Source organism: Oncorhynchus gorbuscha, linkage group LG01 (genome assembly GCF_021184085.1).
Source record: "Oncorhynchus gorbuscha isolate QuinsamMale2020 ecotype Even-year linkage group LG01, OgorEven_v1.0, whole genome shotgun sequence".
Taxonomy (NCBI): Eukaryota; Metazoa; Chordata; class Actinopteri; order Salmoniformes; family Salmonidae; genus Oncorhynchus; species Oncorhynchus gorbuscha.
The window spans coordinates 37,497,889-37,520,153 of record NC_060173.1 but is presented as its reverse complement, the minus strand read 5'-3'; the positions used below and the strand labels follow the sequence as shown (position 1 = coordinate 37,520,153).

General features: G+C 41.7%; 1 protein-coding gene across 2 annotated transcripts in view; it reads right to left on the bottom strand.

Moving 5' to 3' along the window:
* The window catches only part of LOC124037007 (N-terminal EF-hand calcium-binding protein 2-like), a 178,083-nt gene extending 156,103 nt beyond the window's left edge, over nucleotides 1-21,980 (bottom strand). For both annotated transcript variants that reach the window (XM_046351628.1, XM_046351636.1), the window contains exons 1-2: nucleotides 21,637-21,980; nucleotides 18,478-18,502 (exon numbers count right to left, since the gene is read on the bottom strand). In XM_046351628.1, the coding sequence (XP_046207584.1) occupies nucleotides 18,478-18,502; nucleotides 21,637-21,954 (343 nt within the window). In that variant the 5' untranslated portion in view covers nucleotides 21,955-21,980. The remainder of the gene's footprint in view (nucleotides 1-18,477; nucleotides 18,503-21,636) is intronic.
* Nucleotides 21,981-22,265: the final 285 nt, after the last annotated feature.

The window sequence follows — 22,265 nt, the reverse complement described above, 5'->3', positions numbered from 1 at the left end:
CAAATCTGACAGAGTTGACCAATCTCTAGAAACATCTTTTAAGAATCATAGTTTTGAGATAAATTGTCACACCCTGATATGTTTCACCTGTCTTTGTGTTTGTCTCCACCCTACTCCAGGTGTCGCCCATATTCCCCATTATCCCCAGTGTATTTATACCTGTGTTCTCTGTTTGTCTGTTGCCAGTTCGTCTTGTCTCATCAAGCATACCAGCGTTTTTCCAGTACTCCTGTTTTTCTCTAGTCCCTATATTCTAGTTTTCCAGTTTTAACCATTCTGCCTGCCCTGACACTGAGCCTGCCTGCCATTCTGTACCTTTCGGACTCTGCTATGGATTACTGACCTCTGTCTGTCTTTTACCTGCCCCGTTTTTGTAATGAACTTTCGTTACTTTGAACTGTCTGCATCTGGGGCTTCTGAGCCGTGATATAAATATTATATAAAGTCACATAGTGCTATTGCAATAAACTACATACAGTGCCTTTAGAAAGTATTCACACCCCTTGACTTTCTCCACATTTGGTTATGTTACAAAGTTGGATTAAAATTGATTTAATTGTTATTTTTTTGCGAAAGATCTACACAAAATACTCTGTAATGTCAAAGTGGATTTTTTTTTACCATTTGGAAAAAAATGATTGAAAATAAAACACTAATATATCTTATACATGTTAGAATCACATTTGGTAGGAATTACAGATGTGAGTCTTTCTGGTTAGTTTCTAAGAGCATTCTTATTTGTTGATCAATGCTAGACAGCAATTTTCAATTCCTGACATAGATTTTATAGCCACTCAGGAACTAGGCCACTTAGGAACATTCAATTTAATTCAATTTCATCTTGGTAAGCAACTCCAGTGAATATTTGGCCTTGTAATCACGACAAAAAGTTAATTTCTTTGCCACATTTTTTGCAGTACTACTTTAGTGACTTGTTGCAAACAGGATGCATGTTTTTGAGTATTTGTATTATTTCTTCGTTTCACTCTGTCATTTCTGTTAGTATTGTGGAGTAAATACAATTTTGTTATATTTATCACAGCCATTAAGCTCACAAAGAAATCCCTAAGCAGTTTCCTTCTGCTCTGGCAACTGAGTTAGATAGGGCACTTGTCTATTTGTAGTGACTGGGTATATTGCTACGCCATCCAAAGTGTAATTAATAACTTCATGATGCTCAAACGGATATTCAATGTCTTATTCCTTTTTTTACCCATCCACCAATAGGTGCCCTTCTTTGTGAACTATTAGAAAACCTCCCTGGTCTTTGTGGTTGAATCTGCTTGATATTCACTGCTTGACTCAGGGACCTTACAAATAATTATAATGTGTGGGGTACAGAGATGGGAAGGTCATTAAAAAATGATGGTAAACACTGTTATTGCACACAGAGTGAGTTCATGAAACTTATTATGTGACTTGTTAAGCACATTTATGCTCCTGAACTTATTTAGGCCATAACAAAAGGGTTGAATACTTATTGACTCAAGACATTTCAGCTTTTCCTTTTAAATGAATTTGTAAACATTTCTAAAAACATAATTCCACTTTGACATGATGGGGTATTGTGTGTAGATCAGTGACACACAATTACAATTTAATCCATTTTAAATTCAGGCTGAAACACAACAAAATGTGGAAAAAGTCGAGATGTGTGAATATTTCTGAAAGCACTGTATAACATTCATTATTACCCAATGAAATATTCTACATTCTGAAAACGTGGTCGGCACTGGCCAAATGAATTTGGCCAAATGAATTTCCAACTTTAATGTTGTGTTTGCCGTGTTATAATACTTGTATTTCCCTATAAACAATGGATTGACTTAATTTTGATATTACCCTAATGAAGTTTAGAAACTTTTGTGTAAGTTTGGTGTGGTGTGGCTATTAGCCTATTATGTTACAGGCCTATCATATGAAGGCAGTGCACACCGGTGCTCCAACTGATTCTGACAGTTGAATTTGAGGTGAGTAAGAATGTTTTAAGCCTACCAGTTACTTCTATAATTTAACAAATTCAGGGTTGGGTAGGCTACTTTCTAAATGTAATCCATTACAGTTACTAGTTACCTGTCCAAAATTGTAAACAGTGACGTAAACCAAACTCAGTAACATAATCGGATTACATTCAGTTACTTTTAGAAGTCCTTTTCCCATTACTTTCCCATTAAGAGGCATTAGAAGAAGACAAAAATGTGCAGTACGTCAAAAGTTTGGACACACCTACTCTTTCGATGGTTTTCTTTATTTTTTTACTATTTTCTACATTGTAGAATAATAGTGACGACATCAAAACTATGAAATAACACATATGGAATCATGTAGTAACCAAAAAAGTGTTAAACAAATCAAAATATGTTTTATATTTGAGATTCTTCAAAGTGGCCAAGCTTTGCCTTGATGGCAGCTTTGCACACTCTTGGCATTCTCTGAACCAGCTTCATGAGGTAGTCACCTGGAATGCATTTCAATTAACGGGTGTGCCTTGTTAAAAGTTAATTTGTCAAATTTCTTTCCTTCTTAATGCATTTGAGCCAGTCAGTTGTGTTGTGACAAGGTTGGGGTGGTATACAGAAGATAGCTCTATATGATAAAAGACTAAGTTCATATTATGGCAAGAAAAGCTCAAATAAGCAAAGAGAAATGACAGTCCATCAAGACATGAAGGTCCGTCAAACTTTGAAAGTTTCTTCAAGTGCAATCGCAAAAAGCATAAAGCACTGATGAAACTAGCTCTCATGAGGACTGCCACAGGAAAGGAAGACCCAGAGTTACCTCTGCTGCAGAGAATAAATTCATTAGAGTTACCAGCCTCAGAAATTGCATCCCAAATAAATGCTTCAAGGAGTTCAAGTAACAGACACATGTCAACATAAACTGTTTAGAGGAGACTGCATGAATCAGCCCTTCTTTGCTGCAAGGGAAACCACTACTAAAGGACACCAATAATAATAAGAGACATGCTTGGGCCAAGAAACACAACCAATGGACATTAGACCAGTAGAAATCTGTCTGATGAGTCCAAATTTGAGAATTTTGGTTCCAACCACTGTGTCTTTGTGAGACGCAGAGTAAGTGAACGGATGATTTCCGCATGTGTGATTCCTACAGTGAAGCATGGAGGAGGATGAGTGATGGTGTGGGGTGCTTTGCCGGTGACACTCTCTGTGATTTAATTAGAATTCAAGGCACACTTAACCAGCATGGCTACCACAGAATTCTGCAGCAATACGTCATCCCATCTGGTTTGCGCTTAGTGGGACATATCATTTGTTTTTCAACAGGACAATGACCAAAAACACACCTCCAGTCTGTGTAAGAGCTATTTGACCAAAACCCTGCTTCATTAAAAAAAATGTTTTTATTGTCATAGTGTTCAAATCTCTGACAGCTGATGCTGCTGGTGGACAATTATTGTTTTAGGAAATTAAAAACCGATAAAACAATACACTCAGAAAATGATCAAGCTATCTAGAACCTAAAATGGTTCTTCGGCTGTCCCCATGTGAGAACCCTTTGAATAACCCTTTTTGGTTCCAAGAAAAACCCTTTACATAGAAGGTTCTACATGGAACCCAAAATAGTTCTACCTAAAAACCAAAAAGGGTTCTACTATGCGGACAGCCAAAAAAACGTTTTGGAACCCGTTTTTCGAAGAGTGTAGGCTATAATATTTTGCATATGATACACACCGCTCATCACCAGGCCAATACCATCTCTAAGGTGAAGCATGGTGGTGGCAACATCATGCTGTGGGAATGTTTTTCAGTGGCAGGGACTGGGAGACTAGTCAAGATTGAGGGAAAGATGAAAGGGGCAAAGTACAGAGAGATCCTTGATGAAAACCTGCTCCAGAGCGCTCAGGACTTGAGACTGGGGTGAAAGTTCACCTTCCAACAGAACAAAACCCTAAGCACATAGCCAAGTCAACTCAGAAGGGGCTCTGGCTTCAGGAAGAATGGGGTGAAATCTCTTCAGATTACCTCAACGAATTGACAACTAGAATGCCAAAGGTCTGCAGGGCTGTAATTTCTGCAAATGGAGGATTCTTTGACGAAAGCAAGGTTTGAAGGACACAATTATTATTTAAATTAAAAATCATTATTTATAACCTTGTCAATGGCTTGACTATATTTCCTGTTCATTTTGCAAGTCATTTCATGTATGTTTTCATGAAAAACAAGGACATTTCTAAGTGACCCCAAACTTTTGAACGGTAGTGTACATTTTAAGATAAAACATTGTACATGAATTATACTACAATGATGGCATATCCTAAACAAAAAACTCTGATAATACTTTTATTTCCCTCTTGACCCACATTTTAATCGCATAGACAATCAGGGGAAATCCAGAATATCAAAAGCGTTACTTAAACACAAGCCACATGCAGAGATGCTCGAGGACTGCCCACATGCAGTAACGCCTCGAACTGCGGTACACAATCACACACTATTGAGGCAGACACCTTTGGTGGAAAGTCAGAAACACACCCTCTATTTGCTCAGTACCATTGTCACCCAAACAATTCTGATTACATTATTTGATACCTCTACATTAAAAAACAGCATCACTCCGTTGTTTCTCCATGTAAATGTACATGTAAATGTTTTTTTCTGGGAGAAATGATCAAAAAACATTATTGGCATAATTCTTTATGAACTTTTGGCCAAACCTAATTAATCTGGATAGAGTACTGAGGAGAGAGGGTGGGGTGGGCGGGGGGGAACATAACAATTGAAAATGGGAACAAACCCAAAGCTCTTTGCTTGAGGCCCAAAAAGTGTTTTAATTAGCCAAGGACTCATGGGATTAGGTAGTGCGACACATCTGCAGTTGCCAAAACCATTTTCAAACACTTTTGTATTTGTATTTGTCTGAATAAATGGTCCCCATTAGTTCCTGCCAAAGCAGCAGCTCCTCTTCCTGGGGTGCAGCAAAATTAAGGCCGTTAATACAATTTTAAAAACATTACAATACATTCACACATTTCACAACACACTGTGTGCCTTCAGGCCCCTACTCCACCACTTCCACATATCTACAGTACTAAATCCATGTGTATGTATAGTAAACCCTCCTGGAACGCTTGAAAAGGAAAACAAGTAACCCTCCCCTATACCCCAAATAATAATTAAAACAAAGTGGATAGCAGAGAACATGTCTACCGTTTACCCACACTTTTTGGACAGACCAGAGCCTTAGATATGCCATTTAACTGCTATTCCTCCTGTAAGCATTACATGGCAACGCAGGAATTTTGATAGCACACAGGGCTGCGGGCCAGAAGGTTGTGCATTTGCAGAACACCGTGGACAAGAGTAGAGGTGGAACGATCTCCTTTAAAAAGTAAAAGTATTGCAAGAATCTATCATCGTATTTGCAGGTCGGAGAAAAATGTTTCCTTTTAAAAACATTTCATGCAATTCTATGTCATTTTACATATTAGCAGAATCCTTTTTAGTACCACACAAATGACTGAAATTACAGGCTAAGAATGGACAGAGAGATATGTGTTATGTGTTCATCTCCTCATATTTCTCCATTGCCAAAGCAATGTTTCTTGTTTGCAACGAAACTGTCCCTGTTTGCAAATAATTAGGAATCTGAGCATGGCACTTTCAAAAGTTAGGCCTACCTTGCCACCCCAGACAGAGTACTGTAGGCCTATCGACGCAGAGCAATGTAAGCTTTAACCTCTGTCTACTCTTCTTCCATGGCTTAACCCTAAACACTGTCTGGGTTTAAACATCTTCTATTGGACAGAAAGTGAATAGCTTAATCAATGGATAGTGACAGAATTAGACTACTTCACAAGCACATTTATTGTCTTCTCGGCTATAGAAGGTTGTAGCTCAGCCTCTGTATTTCAAAGAAACAAGTCACGTCTTTTCAGGGTATTTTAAAGCTTGTTTCTAAGTATAAAGCATCGCGGACCAAAGCTCTGTTATTGATCACTCTACATAATCAGATCGGTTTAATTTTCTTCAAAATCTTAAGATAACAAGAGGTAGGCCTGTGCTTTTTGCCATTTGAGTTTTGATTTGAACTTAACAGCCCTTCGCTAACACGGAGGTCGGCAATTTAAAGAGTGCAAGGTGGGTGGAGGAACTGACTGACACATCTATATATAGCTATAGCAGCCCATAGCCAAAGTTTGTCTGTCAAACAGGCACCTTTTATTTATTAACCATTTACTGCAGTGGGCTAAATCAGGATCACACAGAGTGTTTCTTGGTAGTCTTAAACAAAGCTGCTTTGAAGTCAAAGTATACACCTCACACACATGGTTATGAGCAAAAAAAACAGAAAGAAATGTACCATTTCAGATATAGAGTTGAAATGTATTACATTTTGAGTTTGCATCCCAATATTACACGTTATATATATAACAGGAGGCTGAAATGTAACACAACCGTTTGACATAGAAACACCACATTTTCTGAAGTTTAAAAAGAATCATGTTTATTAATTATGAAATTATGAAAAATAGGAATAACATTCCACCCATGAGGCCGCTAGTCATTTGACTACAGAAAAGGCCTATATAGGAATAAATAGTCTCCAACAAAAAGCTCTCTTGTTGTTAGTGAAGTCTAATTAAACTGAAGACGGTTTAAATACATTTTGACTACTATCAGCACCATGAGCTGTCACTTTCAAATGGATTGTGCCGTGGCTGATGCTTCAAGTTTCAGCACCACAATGTTGTCATGACTTGCCTGCTCGGGTCAGGTTAAGGTGGACCACAATCCTACAGAGAGATCTCTCACACCCACCAGAGAGGAAGAGATCGAGAGGTATAGAGATGGGGGAGTTTTATGACACCTCACATCCATTGTAAATCTGAGGCAACAGACAAAATTCATTTGTCCTCTCACTATGGAGAACTGGCCTCAGAACATTATTAACATGCAATAAATGGATTTTGGGATAATAGGTTTTGTCAGCCACAATGGTGGTAATGACGATAGATGGAATATGAAAATGAATGTCGTTTTTGTTATGTTATTAATAGTTAAAGGATGACGTTATAACGAAAACATTGTAAATTTAGAGTTTTCCTAGTATATGCTGGATGTTTGCATATTGTACGATTGTGTGGAAAATGTTCAGATCAAAGAGAATGTTTTTGTAAAGACGAAATGTGAAGTTAGTTGTCTAAATTGGATCTGAGTAAAATCCAGACCTTGCCTCGTAACTTGGTACACCAAGAGAATTGCCCTAAAAGCGGAAACGCCCACTTCTGACCCGAGGGTATAAAACATGTGAGTTAAGAATTTACATTCAGACTAAGTGACCTGAGCTGCAGCCAAGGTCTCAGCAACCCCAAAACACAACACGAGGTTGAAGACAATGGAAGAGAGAGTTAAACCTGTAACCAGAGAAGTGTGTCATCCGAGAAGCCAAAACTGTCCACGCAGAGACCCCCATCGGAGAACTTCAACACGTAATTACATCATTATATTCTGACCCATAAGAGCGGCAGTTGAGGGCAAGGGTTAAAATAAGCATAACTGACAAATGCACCAAAGTGTATTTTTCTCTCGTGCACTCTCTTTTTCTTTTCTTTTGAAATCCCCATTTTGTGTTGGCCCACGAGGGAGCTGTTTCATTGTACTAAGTTCTAATCAATAGCCTAGACTGCGTGTTTGTGTATGCGTATCTTATATTATCATTTTAGCTTGTTAGTAAATAAATAATCAACTCAATTGGTGTGGTACGGACTCATTGGTGGGACTCGGGTTTGTTCAGATTCACGGATTATGCGACGTTCAAAATGAGACTGTACAGGAAATTGATTAATTAGCGACTGTTGAAATATTTATATTCTGATATTCTTTGAGTTAATTTGGGAAATAGAAACTCAATAAAGCAAAAACTTTCCCATGGTGCCCCAGGTTAATGAGATAATAATTACCTGATTTATTTAATCACGTAATTATAAACCGTTAATCATTCGATAAGCAGCAGTTGTCACATTAATCAATACAATGTCACGACAATGTAAGTTACGTCCACATGCATTGTTTGGACTTGGCCTAATCCAAATATATATTTTCAGAAGAAGCCTTTTAACTTCTTCGATATAGGGGGCGCTCTTTTCATTTTTGGATAAAAAAACGTCCCGTTTTAAACATGATATTTTGTCACAAAAAGATGCTTGTCTATGCATATAATTGACAGCTTTGGAAAGAACTCTGACGTTTCCAAAACTGCAAAGATCTGTGAGTGCCACAGAACTGATGCTACAGGCGAAACCAAGATGAAATTTCAAACAGGAAATGTCCCAGATTTTGAAGGCGCTGTGTTCCAATGTCTCCTTATATGGCTGTGAATGCGCCAGGAATGAGCCTACACTTTCTGTCATTTCCCCAAGGTGTCTGCAGCAATGTGACTTATTTGTAGGCATATCATTGGAAGATTGACCATAAGAGACTACATTTACCAGGTGCCCGCTTGGTGTCCTCCGTCAAAATTATTGCGTAATCTCCAGCTGCGTGCATTTTTCCATTTGGTTCAGAGGAGAAACCAAACTGCCGATTCGATTTATCATCGAATAGATATGTGAAAAACACATTGAGGGTTGATTCTAAACAACGTTTGCCATGTTTCTGTCGATATTATGGAGTTAATTTGGAAAACAGTTTGGCGTTGTAATGACTGAATTTTCGTTTTTTTTTTCTTAGCCAAACGTGATGAACAAAACGGAGCGATTTCTCCTACACAAAGAATCTTTTTGGAAAAACTGAACATTCACTATCTAACTGAGAGTCTCCTCATTGAAAACATCCGTTCTTCAAAGGTAAATTATTTTATTTGAATGCTTTTCTTGTTTTTGTGAAAATGTTGCCTGCTGAATGCTAGGCTTAATGCTATGCTAGCTATCAATACTCTTACACAAATGCTTGTGTAGCTATGGTTGAAAAGCATATTTTGAAAATCTGAGATGACAGTGTTGTTAACAAAAGGCTAAGCTTGTGAGCCAATATATTTATTTCATTTCATTTGCGATTTTCATGAATAGTTAACGTTGTGTTATGGTAATGAGCTTGAGGCTATGATTACACTCCCGGATACGGGATTGCTCGACGCAAGAAGTTAACTTAACATTTGAACCTTATCCCAAAACCTTAACCCTTACCATAACTATTCGGAATGAGTGCTTAAACTTAACTATTAACTATTACATTTGAAATTTGATGTTTGTAGAGTAGCAGGAGCAACAAAAACACTTCCAAATTTGACGTTTGGAGCAACTTCAAAATTTGACATTTGGAGAATGTGGATGAACGTTTAATTTTGCAGTGAGACTGTGAGAGCTTGTTGGGACAGATCATCTATTCTGTATCATTTGGATTCAGGTACTGTAGTTGAGCACTTTTGGTTATTAAATACAGATGGCACAGTTTTGAGTGAGGATATCAGTAATTATGAGACTGCTGAAATACACAGCAAGGACTAGTGGTATAACTGAATGTATCTGTACTTAATAAAATAAGAAAATTGTAATGAGAGCAGCCAGTTCGGAGTTAATTAGACCTCCTATCCTACCCTCCCTGTACTCTCCTGCAGAGAACATGTCCTGTACTAGCTAGCATGCCGGCCTGCAGGGAGTGACTAATGCACTTTTGTGTCGCTTCAGTAAAGCTTAACTTAAAAAAAAAAAAACATTTTCAAAATGCCCTCCTGCTGGCAGGAGGGCACTGTGGTTTCCCAAAACTGTTTTTTATATATATTAAAGCTGGTGTTTCTTGTTAGCCTGGTCTGGTCTGGGGAATATAATAGAATAGCCTATTTGAGGCTCAAAGATAGTGAGCAGGTTCTATCATGCTGGTGTTGATGCTGAATAAACCATGAGCACCTTTCTCTTCCAGTCTCCTCTTGCTCTTCTCATCCCCAGCCCTCTCCTCTCCCTGGCCTGGCTGCATGTTAAACAAATAAATTAGCAAGGTTGGGACAGGCTGACAAACTCTGGGGGGCAGTTAGAGGAACACATGTTTACAAGTGTTTGTGGCAGTAATGCTGCTCATTTAGTGCAAACCAATCACAATTACCACGCCATTACCCTTTACCCTAGCCCAACACTAAAATCCCTGTGTACGCATTTGTAGAGAATCTTGGATAAAGAAACGTCCCTAAATGCCTGTTGTCTCCTTATCACCGTGAGTGACAATAATTACTTCAAGCTAAATGAGTCAGAAATCTATGGAGCATCAAAAACAATAATTAAACCCAAAAAGAAAGGAACAAGGGCACCAGGCATCAGATAGACAGGCACTATCCTGCTGGGAGGACACGTGTCTGACAGGTATTCACACAGGGATGATGAAAAACTCAAGGGAAAGGCACTTAAAGAAAGAGAGCGACAGAGAGAGAGAGAGAGAGAGTGAGAGTGTGTGTGTGTGTGTGTGTGTGTGTGTGTGTGTGTGTGTGTGTGTGTGTGTGTGTGTGTGTGTGTGTGTGTGTGTGTGTGTGTGTGTGTGTGTGTGTGTGTGTGTGTGTGTGTGTGTGTGTGTGTGTGTGTGTGTGTGTGTGTGTGTGTGTGTGTGTGTGTGTGCGTGCGTGCGTGCGTGTATCTTCATGTATACAGTACACAATATGGTAACTCTGAGAGAGAGAGAAAAGTGAGAGGAACAGACAGAGTGAGTAAGGGAGCAAGAGAGAGGCAGATAGACAGAGAGAGAAAGAGGAAAATGGATGAGGTGGAAATGCATGGGTGTGTGTGTGCGTACACTGTCCTTTCCTGACATTGGTGACTGCCCTGGTTCAAATGATGTTCCAACTTTGAGTAGAATGTCAGAAATGACAAAGCAGAGGTCCCTGAATAATAGATGATGCTGAACAGAGGACAGGACAGGGCGAAGAGGAGAGTAGCAGCAGCAGTTATATCTGTTCATGCCTCATCAGCTTCCAGCTGCCCCGTGAAGCTCCCCAGCCTCTGTCCTGATTCCTGTCCTGACTCCTGTCCTATCTGTGGCCAGGGAAAGTCAAGGAAAACCAGGGAAAGCCAGCGCTGTGATGTGGGCAAAAGGGATCAGCCTACCCTGCAGTGAGGTGACACATATGGAGCAGACTTCAAAGTCACCTCTGTTAGCACGCTGTGCAGGATCCATTACAGCTGGGATAGACGATAGAGGACTTAGTCTATGGGCCCATATCTATCAGTAGGCAAGAAATAGAACAACTGCCGTTATCTAAGCAACACGGTCAACACTCCTGAGAGCTCACCACAGGCATAAGACACAAAATACTGGAATAAGAGGGGAACAAAAAGAGCATTATAGCAGAGAAGGAAATGTTGGATTAGTGGCTCAGACTCATGTTTACCTCTGTTGGGTTGTGAAAGGGACTTTCCCTGCAGTTTACCCACAGAGAGAAGGAGAAGAAAATAGGGCAAGCTGAAACCTTTATGCGAATCCTCCCCGCAAGGCTTCTCTCTCCTCTCCAATGTATTTTCCTTCTCACTCTCTCTCTTCCCTTCTCTCACCCATTCTCTTCATTTTCCCCTCTCCATCTTTATCCTCTCTCTCACCATCGCTCTCTCATTACAATGTCAGTCGCCAGGCACTTTGAGGCAGACCACTTGCCTCTACTCCGTCAGCAAAGTGATCTGCCTCACTAGATCTGTCCAGGCGAGAGGAGACAAAATCCTGAGAGGCAAAACACAACAACACACAGTTATACTAGCCAATGACTAGTCATATTCACCCTGTCAGTATGGTGCAAACATTCCACTCAAACTGAAACCTAAGGCAACACCAGGATTAAACCTCTCAGAAAGATAATTACTTCAACAATAAATCTAGTGACTCAAATCAAATTGTATTTGTAACATGCTGTCACGCATGTTGGGCATTCTATGTACCTTTTTCTATGTTTTTGTATTTCTTTGTTTTGGCCGGGTAGGGTTCTCAATCAGGGACAGCTGTCTGTCGTCATCTCTGATTGGGAACCATACTTAGGTAGATTTTTCCCACAGAGTTTTTGTGGGTAGTTATTTTCTGTTTAGTGTTTACTGCACCTGACAGGACTGTTTCATTTATTTCTCTTTGTTATTTTGTTATAGTGTTTAGTTACAATAAAAAGTAATGAACACTTACCACGCTGCTCTTTGGTCCGATTCCTCTTCTTCAGACGACGACTCCCGTTACACATGCGCCGAATGAAACAAGTGTAGATTTTAAAGCTTAAAGCTTGGTCGCAAATGGGTCTTCCAAATGGACAATGACCCCAAGCATACTTCCAAAGTTGTGGCAAAATGGCTTAAGGACCACAAAGTCAAGGTATTGGAGTGGCCATCACAAAGCCCTGACCTCAATCCTATAGAAAATTTGAAAAAATGTGTGCGAACTGAAAAAGAGCAAGGAAGCCTTACAAGCCTGACTCAGTTACAGCAGCTCTGTCAGGAGGAATGGGCCAAAATTCACCCAACTTAATTGTGGAAATCTTGTGGAATGCTACCCGAAACGTTTGACCCAAGTTAAACAATTTAAAGGCAATGCTACCAAATACTAATTGAGTGTATGCAAACCTCTAACACACTGGGAATGTGATGAAAGAGTAAAGTAAAAGTAAAAGTAAATCATTCTCTCTGCTATTATTCTGACATTTCACATTCTTAAAATAAAGTTGTGATCCTAACTGACCAAATACAGGGTATTTTTTTACTATGAATAAATGTCAGGAATTTTGAAAAACTGAGGTGAAACTTCCGACTCCAACTGTATGTACAGTATATACTGTATTCTATTCTACTGTAGTTTAGTCAATGTCACTCCGACATTGCTTGTCCTATATTTCTTAATTCCATTATTTTACTTTTTGATTTGTGTGTATATTGTTGTGAATTGTTAGATACTACTGCACTGTTGGAGCTAGGAACACAAGCATTTCGCTACACGTGCAATAACATCTGGTAAATATGTGTATGTGACCAATAAAAATGTAATTTTTACCATGAAATGCTTATTTATGTGCCCTTTCCCATCAATGCAGTTAAAAAGTATGAAAATGAACAAATAGATCCAAATAAAATAGTAACACAATAAAATAACACAATAAATAACAATAACAAGGCTACATACAGGTTATGTACAAGGAGCACTTGTACTGAGTCAGTGTACTGGGGTACGAGGTAGTTGGGGTGATTGATTGAGGTAATATGTACATGTAGGCTTGGTTAGGTGATTGATTGAAGTACTGTACTATGCACATGTAGGTACAGTAAGGGGTGAAAAGCAGAAAGTCCGGGTAGCCATTTAAATAACTGTTCAAAAGTCTTATGGCTTTTGGGTAGAAGCTGTTCAGGAGCCTTTTGGTCCCAGACCTGGTGCTCTGGTACAACTTGCTGTGCTGTAGCAGAGAGAACAGACTGTGACTTGGGTGGCCTTCCTCTGACACTGCCTGGTATAGAAGCCCTGAGGGGGAAGGGGCATTGTCGTGCCCTCTTTACAGCCATGTTGGTGTGTTTGACCATGATAGGTCCTTAGTGATATGGATACAGGAACTTGAAGCTCTCATCCGTCTCCACTACAGCCCTGTCGATGTGAATGGGGTTACAGTCCATGATCAGCTCCTTTGTCTTGATGACATTGAGGGAGAGGCTTTTTTGGCTGTCTTAGGCACGGGGACTATGGTGGTCTGCTTGAAACATATGGATATTATAGACTGGGTCAGGGAGAGGTTGAAAATGTCAGTGAAGAAACCTGCTAGCTGGTCAGTGCATACTCTGAGAATGCGTCCTGGTAATCAGTCTGGCCTTGTGAATGTTTACCTGTTTAAAGGTCTTACTCACAAAGGCTGAAATCTGCAAATATTTCCTCATTGTGCTTCAATAAAATAACATTTCTGAAAACTTGTACCCTGAGCAGTCATGAAAATTGCATATTATACAATAGGCAGTGGATAACTCTCTGCAAGTCAGTTCCAAAAACGGAGTAATAGATCCACAACGACCAAGGCAAGGTTATCACTAATCAGGTACACATGCTTACACTCTCATACAAACTAGCAGTGCTCCAAAATGAAAAAATACTATAGTATACTATGGTATAATTACTATAGTATTCACTGTTGTGTTTTAGTATATTGTAGTATTTATAGTTTACTATAGTATATATATAATTTAAAAATAAATTAGGATTTACTGTAGTATTTTTGCGGACTGTATTATACTATAATATTTACATTACATTTACATTTAAGTCATTTAGCAGACGCTCTTATCCAGAGCGACTTACATTATTTATTTTACATAGAAAACCCCCTTGAAAATATCAAAATAAACTTTGAATAATATATATTTTTAATGCAACTATTTGACAACACCAATAAAATGCTGCATCACAGTTGAATGAGTTTATCAGACGAGTGAAGAGGAATTCAGGGGGACTTTAATACTGGATGGCACCAATGATGTGTGTAAAACCCTGGATGACTGACAGGGGGCGCCGTAAAACACAAAAACCTTACACCTTCTGTGTAAGCCAATCAGACGGCTGGGTTCAGCAGCGTCGGATGAAGACATGGTCTCCGGCCACTGAGGCATTCCATAGGCGGGATATTCAGATTCCTGTGTTCGAGAACATTGAACGGTCTCCATTGAAGCCACCACACAGCCATCTTCATGGTCCCCCCCATTGAAGCCACCACACAGCCATCTTCATGGTCCCCCTCCATTGAAGCCACCACACAGCCATCTTCATGGTCCCCCTCCATTGAAGCCACCACACAGCCAGCTTCATTGGCCCCCTCCATTGAAGCCACCACACAGCCAGCTTCATTGGCCCCCTCCATTGAAGCCACCACACAGCCATCTTCATTGGCCCCCTCCATTGAAGCCACCACACAGGCATCTTCATGGTCCCCCTCCATTGAAGCCACCACACAGGCATCTTCATGGTCCCCCCATTGAAGCCACCACACAGCCATCTTCATGGTCCCCCCATTGAAGCCACCACACAGCCATCTTCATGGTCCCCCTCCATTGAAGCCACCACACAGCCATCTTCATGGTCCCCCTCCATTGAAGCCACCACACAGGCATCTTCATGGTCCCCCTCCATTGAAGCCACCACACAGCCAGCTTCATTGGCCCCCTCCATTGAAGCCACCACACAGCCATCTTCATTGGCCCCCTCCATTGAAGCCACCACACAGGCATCTTCATGGTCCCCCTCCATTGAAGCCACCACACAGGCATCTTCATGGTCCCCCCATTGAAGCCACCACACAGCCATCTTCATGGTCCCCCCCATTGAAGCCACCACACAGCCATCTTCATGGTCCCCCTCCATTGAAGCCACCACACAGCCATCTTCATGATCCCCCTCCATTGAAGCCACCACACAGGCATCTTCATGGTCCCCCTCCATTGAAGCCACCACACAGCCAGCTTCATTGGCCCCCTCCATTGAAGCCACCACACAGCCAGCTTCATTGGCCCCCTCCATTGAAGCCACCACACAGGCAGCTTCATGGTCCCCCTCCATTGAAGCCACCACACAGGCATCTTCATGGTCCCCCTCCATTGAAGCCACCACACAGCCATCTTCATGGTCCCCCCATTGAAGCCACCACACAGGCATCTTCATGGTCCCCCTCCATTGAAGCCACCACACAGCCATCTTCATGGTCCCCCTCCATTGAAGCCACCACACAGCCATCTTCATGGTCCCCCTCCATTGAAGCCACCACACAGCCAGCTTCATTGGCCCCCTCCATTGAAGCCACCACACAGCCAGCTTCATTGGCCCCTCCATTGAAGCCACCACACAGCCAGCTTCATGGTCCCCCCCATTGAAGCCACCACACAGCCATCTTCATGGTCCCCCTCCATTGAAGCCACCACACAGCCATCTTCATGGTCCCACCACACAGCCAGCTTCATTGGCCCCTCCATTGAAGCCACCACACAGGCATCTTCATGGTCCCCCTCCATTGAAGCCACCACACAGCCATCTTCATGGTCCCCTCCATTGAAGCCACCACACAGCCATCTTCATGGTCCCCCCATTGAAGCCACCACACAGCCAGCTCATTGGCCCCTCCATTGAAGCCACCACACAGCCATCTTCATGGTCCCCCCCTCCAAGCCACCACACAGGCATCTTCATGGTCCCCCTCCATTGAAGCCACCACACAGGCATCTTCATGGTCCCCTCCATTGAAGCCACCACACAGCCATCTTCATGGTCCCCCTCCATTGAAGCCACCACACAGCCATCTTCATGGTCCCCCTCCATTGAAGCCACCACACAGCCAACTTCATGGTCCCCTCCATTGAAGCCACCACACAGCCATCTTCATGGTCCCCTCCATTGAAGCCACCACACAGCCATCTTCATGGTCCCCTCCATTGAAGCCACCACACAGCCAGCTTCATGGTCCCCCTCCATTGAAGCCACCACACAGCCATCTTCATGGTCCCCCTCCATTGAAGCCACCACACAGCCATCTTCATGGTCCCCTCCATTGAAGCCACCACACAGCCATCTTCATGGTCCCCCTCCATTGAAGCCACCACACAGCCATCTTCATGGTCCCCTCCATTGAAGCCACCACACAGCCATCTTCATGGTCCCCCTCCATTGAAGCCACCACACAGCCATCTTCATGGTCCCCTCCATTGAAGCCACCACACAGCCATCTTCATGGTCCCCTCCATTGAAGCCACCACACAGCCATCTTCATGGTCCCCCTCCATTGAAGCCACCACACAGCCATCTTCATGGTCCCCTCCATTGAAGCCACCACACAGCCATCTTCATGGTCGCCCTCCATTGAAGCCACCACACAGCCATCTTCATGGTCCCCCCCATTGAAGCCACCACACAGCCATCTTCATGGTCCCCCTCCATTGAAGCCACCACACAGCCAGCTTCATGGTCCCCCTCCATTGAAGCCGTGTTTTGTTGCAGATATTACTGTAGTATTTACTATAGCGTTTTGGCTTTATTATCTTTGACATAGCAGTGGGGGCTTTTTCCTTGAGGAAGCCTACTGGACAAACTACTCAAAGAGCAAATTTTCCATCATCTGTAGGTAGATAGGTACTACAGTTTACAACAGAATTCTACAGTAAGTACTGTAGTAGTCTATAGCAAACTGTAGTATTTTTTCATGTGTGCTGTTACAGCTACCTCCTTTAATGCTGGATGGGAAACACCCCCCCCACCCCACCCCCCGCCCCCACACCCTCCCTGAGCAGTTTCGGGAGTGGAGCATATCATGGCATTGGGAGTGGGAGAAAGAAGACAATTACATTTCCATTACCACACACTTGTCTATAATTACTGATACCTCTCTTTCTCTCAGGAAAGAGTTTCATTACAGGACGTCCGTATTTAAAGGGCTGTGATGCGGTCCTCTCTACGACGATGGGCCCAGCAGCATAATACAGCAGGATCAGAACCTCCAATCAGGGCCTGTTAGGCGGCGCTCGCCTGGAGGCAGCAATGATAAAAGCTCCTGGGCCAAAGGAGCATGTTAGCTCAGCTATAAAACAAAAACTGCTAATTGTGTTATCAACACTAGGAGACATATAGGCTTATTTAGCAGGTGCCCTTTTGGAAGTGTGCAGAGAGGGAGAGGCAATAAACCTTGACCCTAGTCGATCCATACATGGATCCCATTGTGAAGACCAGAGCAGATCTTGGAGTGATGTTGGACCCCTGACCTTTATCTCCCATATCCCCTATTTATCTCCATCTCTTTCTCTCTCTCTTGCTACTCTCTCTCTTCTCTCTCTCTCTCTCTCTCTCTCTCTCTCTCGTGTTGTCCAGTCTGTTTTAAGTAAGCACTCACTCACACTGTCTTGTCCTAGTAACCTTCTTTTCGTTCCTGTTTCTACTCGTCTCTCTCTCTCTCTCTCTCTCTCTCTCTCTCTCTCTCTCTCTCTCTCTCTCTCTCTCAGCCTCTCTATCCCTCTCGCACAGTGTGTTTAGCATCGCTCTTTCATTTAAACAGCCACAGAAACTTTCCCAGGAGAGGAGGGTAAAAATACCACAAACTGAGCTTGTTCCATACATCAAATGACAAGGATTCTCTTTAACTAGGAGCTAATAACATATTTGTAGTCTATCTACTGTGTCTCTAAGAAACATACACACAGAATAGATAACTAAAAAATATAGCAGTGAAATTACCATTGCTATTCCACAAGGTAGTTAGAGATACAGTGCAACCACACAGATCAGAAAATAAAATGGCCATCTGGTTGGTATATAAACGTATCCTTCTAAGTTGTCTCCTTTTCTTCTATCCTGTCAAAGGCTCCAAGACACGACAGCAGGACAAACAAGTGCCAGAGGGAATGAGGGAATGAGGGAATCTGGAACCGCACCACACTGTGCTAGCCTGGAAATTAAACAATGTACTAACAATCCACAAGACTGACCAGAGTAGCTACCTCACTGAGAGGACTCAGACAACATGATAACAAATATGTTAAACAAACCAAAACACACTTACCATCCTTATCAGCTCTCCGGAAAATCTGTTAAGACAAAACATAAGCTCTGCATTAGTGAAGGGACAAGTCACGTGAACAGTGTAAAAACATGAAACATGTTCAAACATGGTCCAAAAGGTGAATAGCTAGGTAAGAGTAAGTGGAAACCCAGCGTAATCTTGTTTAAAAAGCCTAACCACATTATGCACTCGTGTGTAATAGCACGATTCAGACTCCAATCCTTAGTTTGTCACTGGGAAAGCAGTAATCACACCAGTTCAGAACACCAATAAATGATCTGTAAATCCTTGTTATATCTGGTGGGGGATATATATTCATGTGTTTCTTTCTATGCTTTTGAAAGTGGTAAGTGCATTTCATGCATGAACGAGGTTAAAAGGGGAACTCCACTTTACTTCTTGAAAGTCCAATATCTTGAAAACTTGACCTGCTGATATGCAAAACATTTTGAGAGTTTCCGTTTAACAGTATAAACAACTGTGTATAGGTGTTTGTATTTTGGGCCATGATTGATATCTATTTTCTTCACCAGACTGATGAGCACTTGAGAGTTTTAATAAAATAAATTGTCCATTGGACATTGGGAAAAGCTCATCAGATGTAATTTTCACAAGTCCCTCTTTGTGGCACCTGACCACACGAATGAACAGTAGACCAGGTGCGACAAAACTAGGGCCGGACCTGTCTTGTTGATAGTGTTGTTAAGAAGGTAGACCAGCGCTTTAATATGGATACACTTCTCCCCATCTTAGCTACTGTTGTATCAATATATTTTGACCATGACAGTTTACAATCCAGGATTACTCCAAGCAGTTTGCTCAAAATCCACATGATTCATTACAAGATTTAGTTGAAGTTTAGGGTTTAGTGAATGATTTGTCACAAATACAATGCTTTAAGTTTTTAAAATATTTATGAAAAACTTATTCTGAAACTAACTGCAGCTCTTTGTTAAATGTTGCAGTCATTTCAGTTGCTGTAGTAGGAACGGAGGTGTCATGGGGATGGATGGCGACTTGAATGGAGACTTGAATAGCATGCAAGGCAGAAGGAAGAATTAAGAAGCAGGTAATAATGAGAGGCTGAGAGACAAGAAGGAAGAAAATGTGTGAGAAAGGGAGAGGCACGGAATGGTGGGAACAGGTAGAGACAGAGACAGAGAGACAGAGAGACAGAGAGAGAGCGAGAGAGAGAGAGAGGGAGGAGGCAGGATTCTTCCTGCATCTTTTTGCCTCATTACAAATGGATGGATCTATGCCTTTGCTGTGTGGAGGAGGGGTGTAGAGGAGAGAAGAGAGGAGAAAAACAAGGCTATAAAAATACAGTGCAAAGAACAGCCACTGTGAAGTTTGTCTTCTAATTCTATGGGTTTTCAATACTCACACACCTTTAGACAATGGTCTTGGAATCCTATTTAATGGCAGATATGTAATTGCACACACCAAGCAATAGATACTATTATTGAATACTATATTTAACCCGTAATCTCTCTCTCTCTGCCTCACACACACACACACACACACACACACACACACACACACACACACACACACACACACACACACACACACACACACACACACACACACACACACACACACACACACACACACACACACACACACACACACACACACACACACACAATATGTTTTACTATCCTTACTATCCTTGTGGGGACCTACAGTTTATTTCCATTCAAAATCCTATTTTGTTAACCCCTAACCGTAACTGTAACCCTAAACCTAACCCTTACCCTAACTTGTAATCCTAACCTTTACCCCTAACATTAACCCCTAACTTTAAACCTAACCCTAATTCTAACCCTAACCCTAATTCTAACCCCAACATCTAAACCTAAAATAGTCTGTCTTCGTGGGGACCTGGAAAATGTCCCCCCCCACACACACACACTAGGATACTTCTACCCCTCTGGTCTTCATTTCAGAATTCTAATGAGTTTCTATGCACCACTTCTTCATCACCTAGCTTAACTGGGTCTGGGTCTAAAAGTGAACTAGTTTCTCTGACTCTCAGATTAGTTTTACCTCTAAATGCAATATGTAGATCCCTAGAAGAAGGAGCATCAGGCACACATACTTATGAAGCAATGATGAATAATCCTATGGCAACACTTTGACCTACCAAATGAATACTGCTGAGACCAGCTTCAGCCACCTACCCCTAGCGTAATTACTGGATACAGTAATATATCAGTCATATATTAATCTATAGCTCTGTATAAGATGATTTATTATGACAACATATAAAGGACTGTACTGTATATGCATGCTGTGGCATCAAAGGACATCAGTAAGACTACCATGTAACAAACTGCACACATCTAGGAGCATTTACACCAATTGAAACCAATTTGGAGTATGGAGAATATTATATCTAGGATGTATAGCCTATACGCACCACCCAAATCCAATATGGGGTGCACTTAATTACAGGTAGACTAAGCGATATGGGGTAAATGCAGAAAGTAAACAGCATAATGGGTCAATTTCCGCAACAACTAAATTCTCCGCTGTTTATGTCCTGAACCCACGCTGTAAACAGCATGAAATGAACCCGTGCGCAGATAATGTGTGTCAGAGTCTTGCATTTCACGCATCTCAATGGGCACATTCGACAATGCAGCCGCCTTTAAAGGCAAGGCGGACTAATCTACAAATCACTTTGCATCATAAATAACAACTCAATATCATTTGTAGATCAGTCAGTCGGTCACTCATGAGGCATAACGGTTTTGATGCTCTCGAACACCTCCAATATTTGAGGTGCTGTTCGTGGCAAAGTAATTTCGCTGAGTCTACCTTTAAGGCCATCTCTATAAAAACTCTGAGTAGCCTATTTGATTTGGTTATGGTGCTTAGAATTCATCCACCGTTTAAGGAAAACACGGATCAGATAGCCTACAGATTACAAAAAAACTTTATTTTCAAGTAATATAAAGTGAATACGTGTATAATCAGATAGGCTATGTAACGAATTGATGACGTGTACAGTATTGGCACAACATTGGGGATGATCTTTACGCGTAATTGTGCACTGAATTTAAATGGGACTTTCTTCCACCTCTGCCACCATACCAATTAATCATTTGCATGTAAAATATCTGATAATCCTACAGGTAAGTAAGCGATACCTACATCCAATATTACAGAGATGCCTTTCCGTGGCTCTGGTGCGAAGAACTGCTCTTGGGCAACCGCTGCCTCCTCCTTCGCGTATTCCCGGGTAGAGATGCTTTTGTTGTCGCTCATCTTGGTGACTATCCAGCGGACGAGCCCGTCAATTCCACCGGGCTGGGCGCCGCTGTTTCCAGACTGTGCAGCCGTCGCTGACTCGCTTTCCTCGGCCTCGGGTTTTGGTTGTTCTTTGCTGTCCTGAGCCCGGAGTTTTGGTTGTTCTTTTTGGAGCAGTTTGTGGACACCGTCCCTGCAGTAGCGCGCTGCTTGCTCACACATCCTTTTGCCGCGGAGCGTTCATGTTGAGCGTTATGGGGGCAATCCCTCCCTCTCCTCTTACATCATCATCGACCCTCCGAACGTCCCAGAAAACACACCTCTCTTCAATATGACTTTCAGAGGGTTACGGATTGTCTATTGGTACCTTGGCAATTTTCTATCAGCACCTTGACTTATATACTTCCATAAATATATTATAATGTATTGTATACATAAAAGTTATTGTAAAGACAGTAAAGTAACAAAGTGTTGAGAGACATTGTACAAGGTGGATTTAAACACCTTGAATTAAATTATGGAGTAGTATCCCA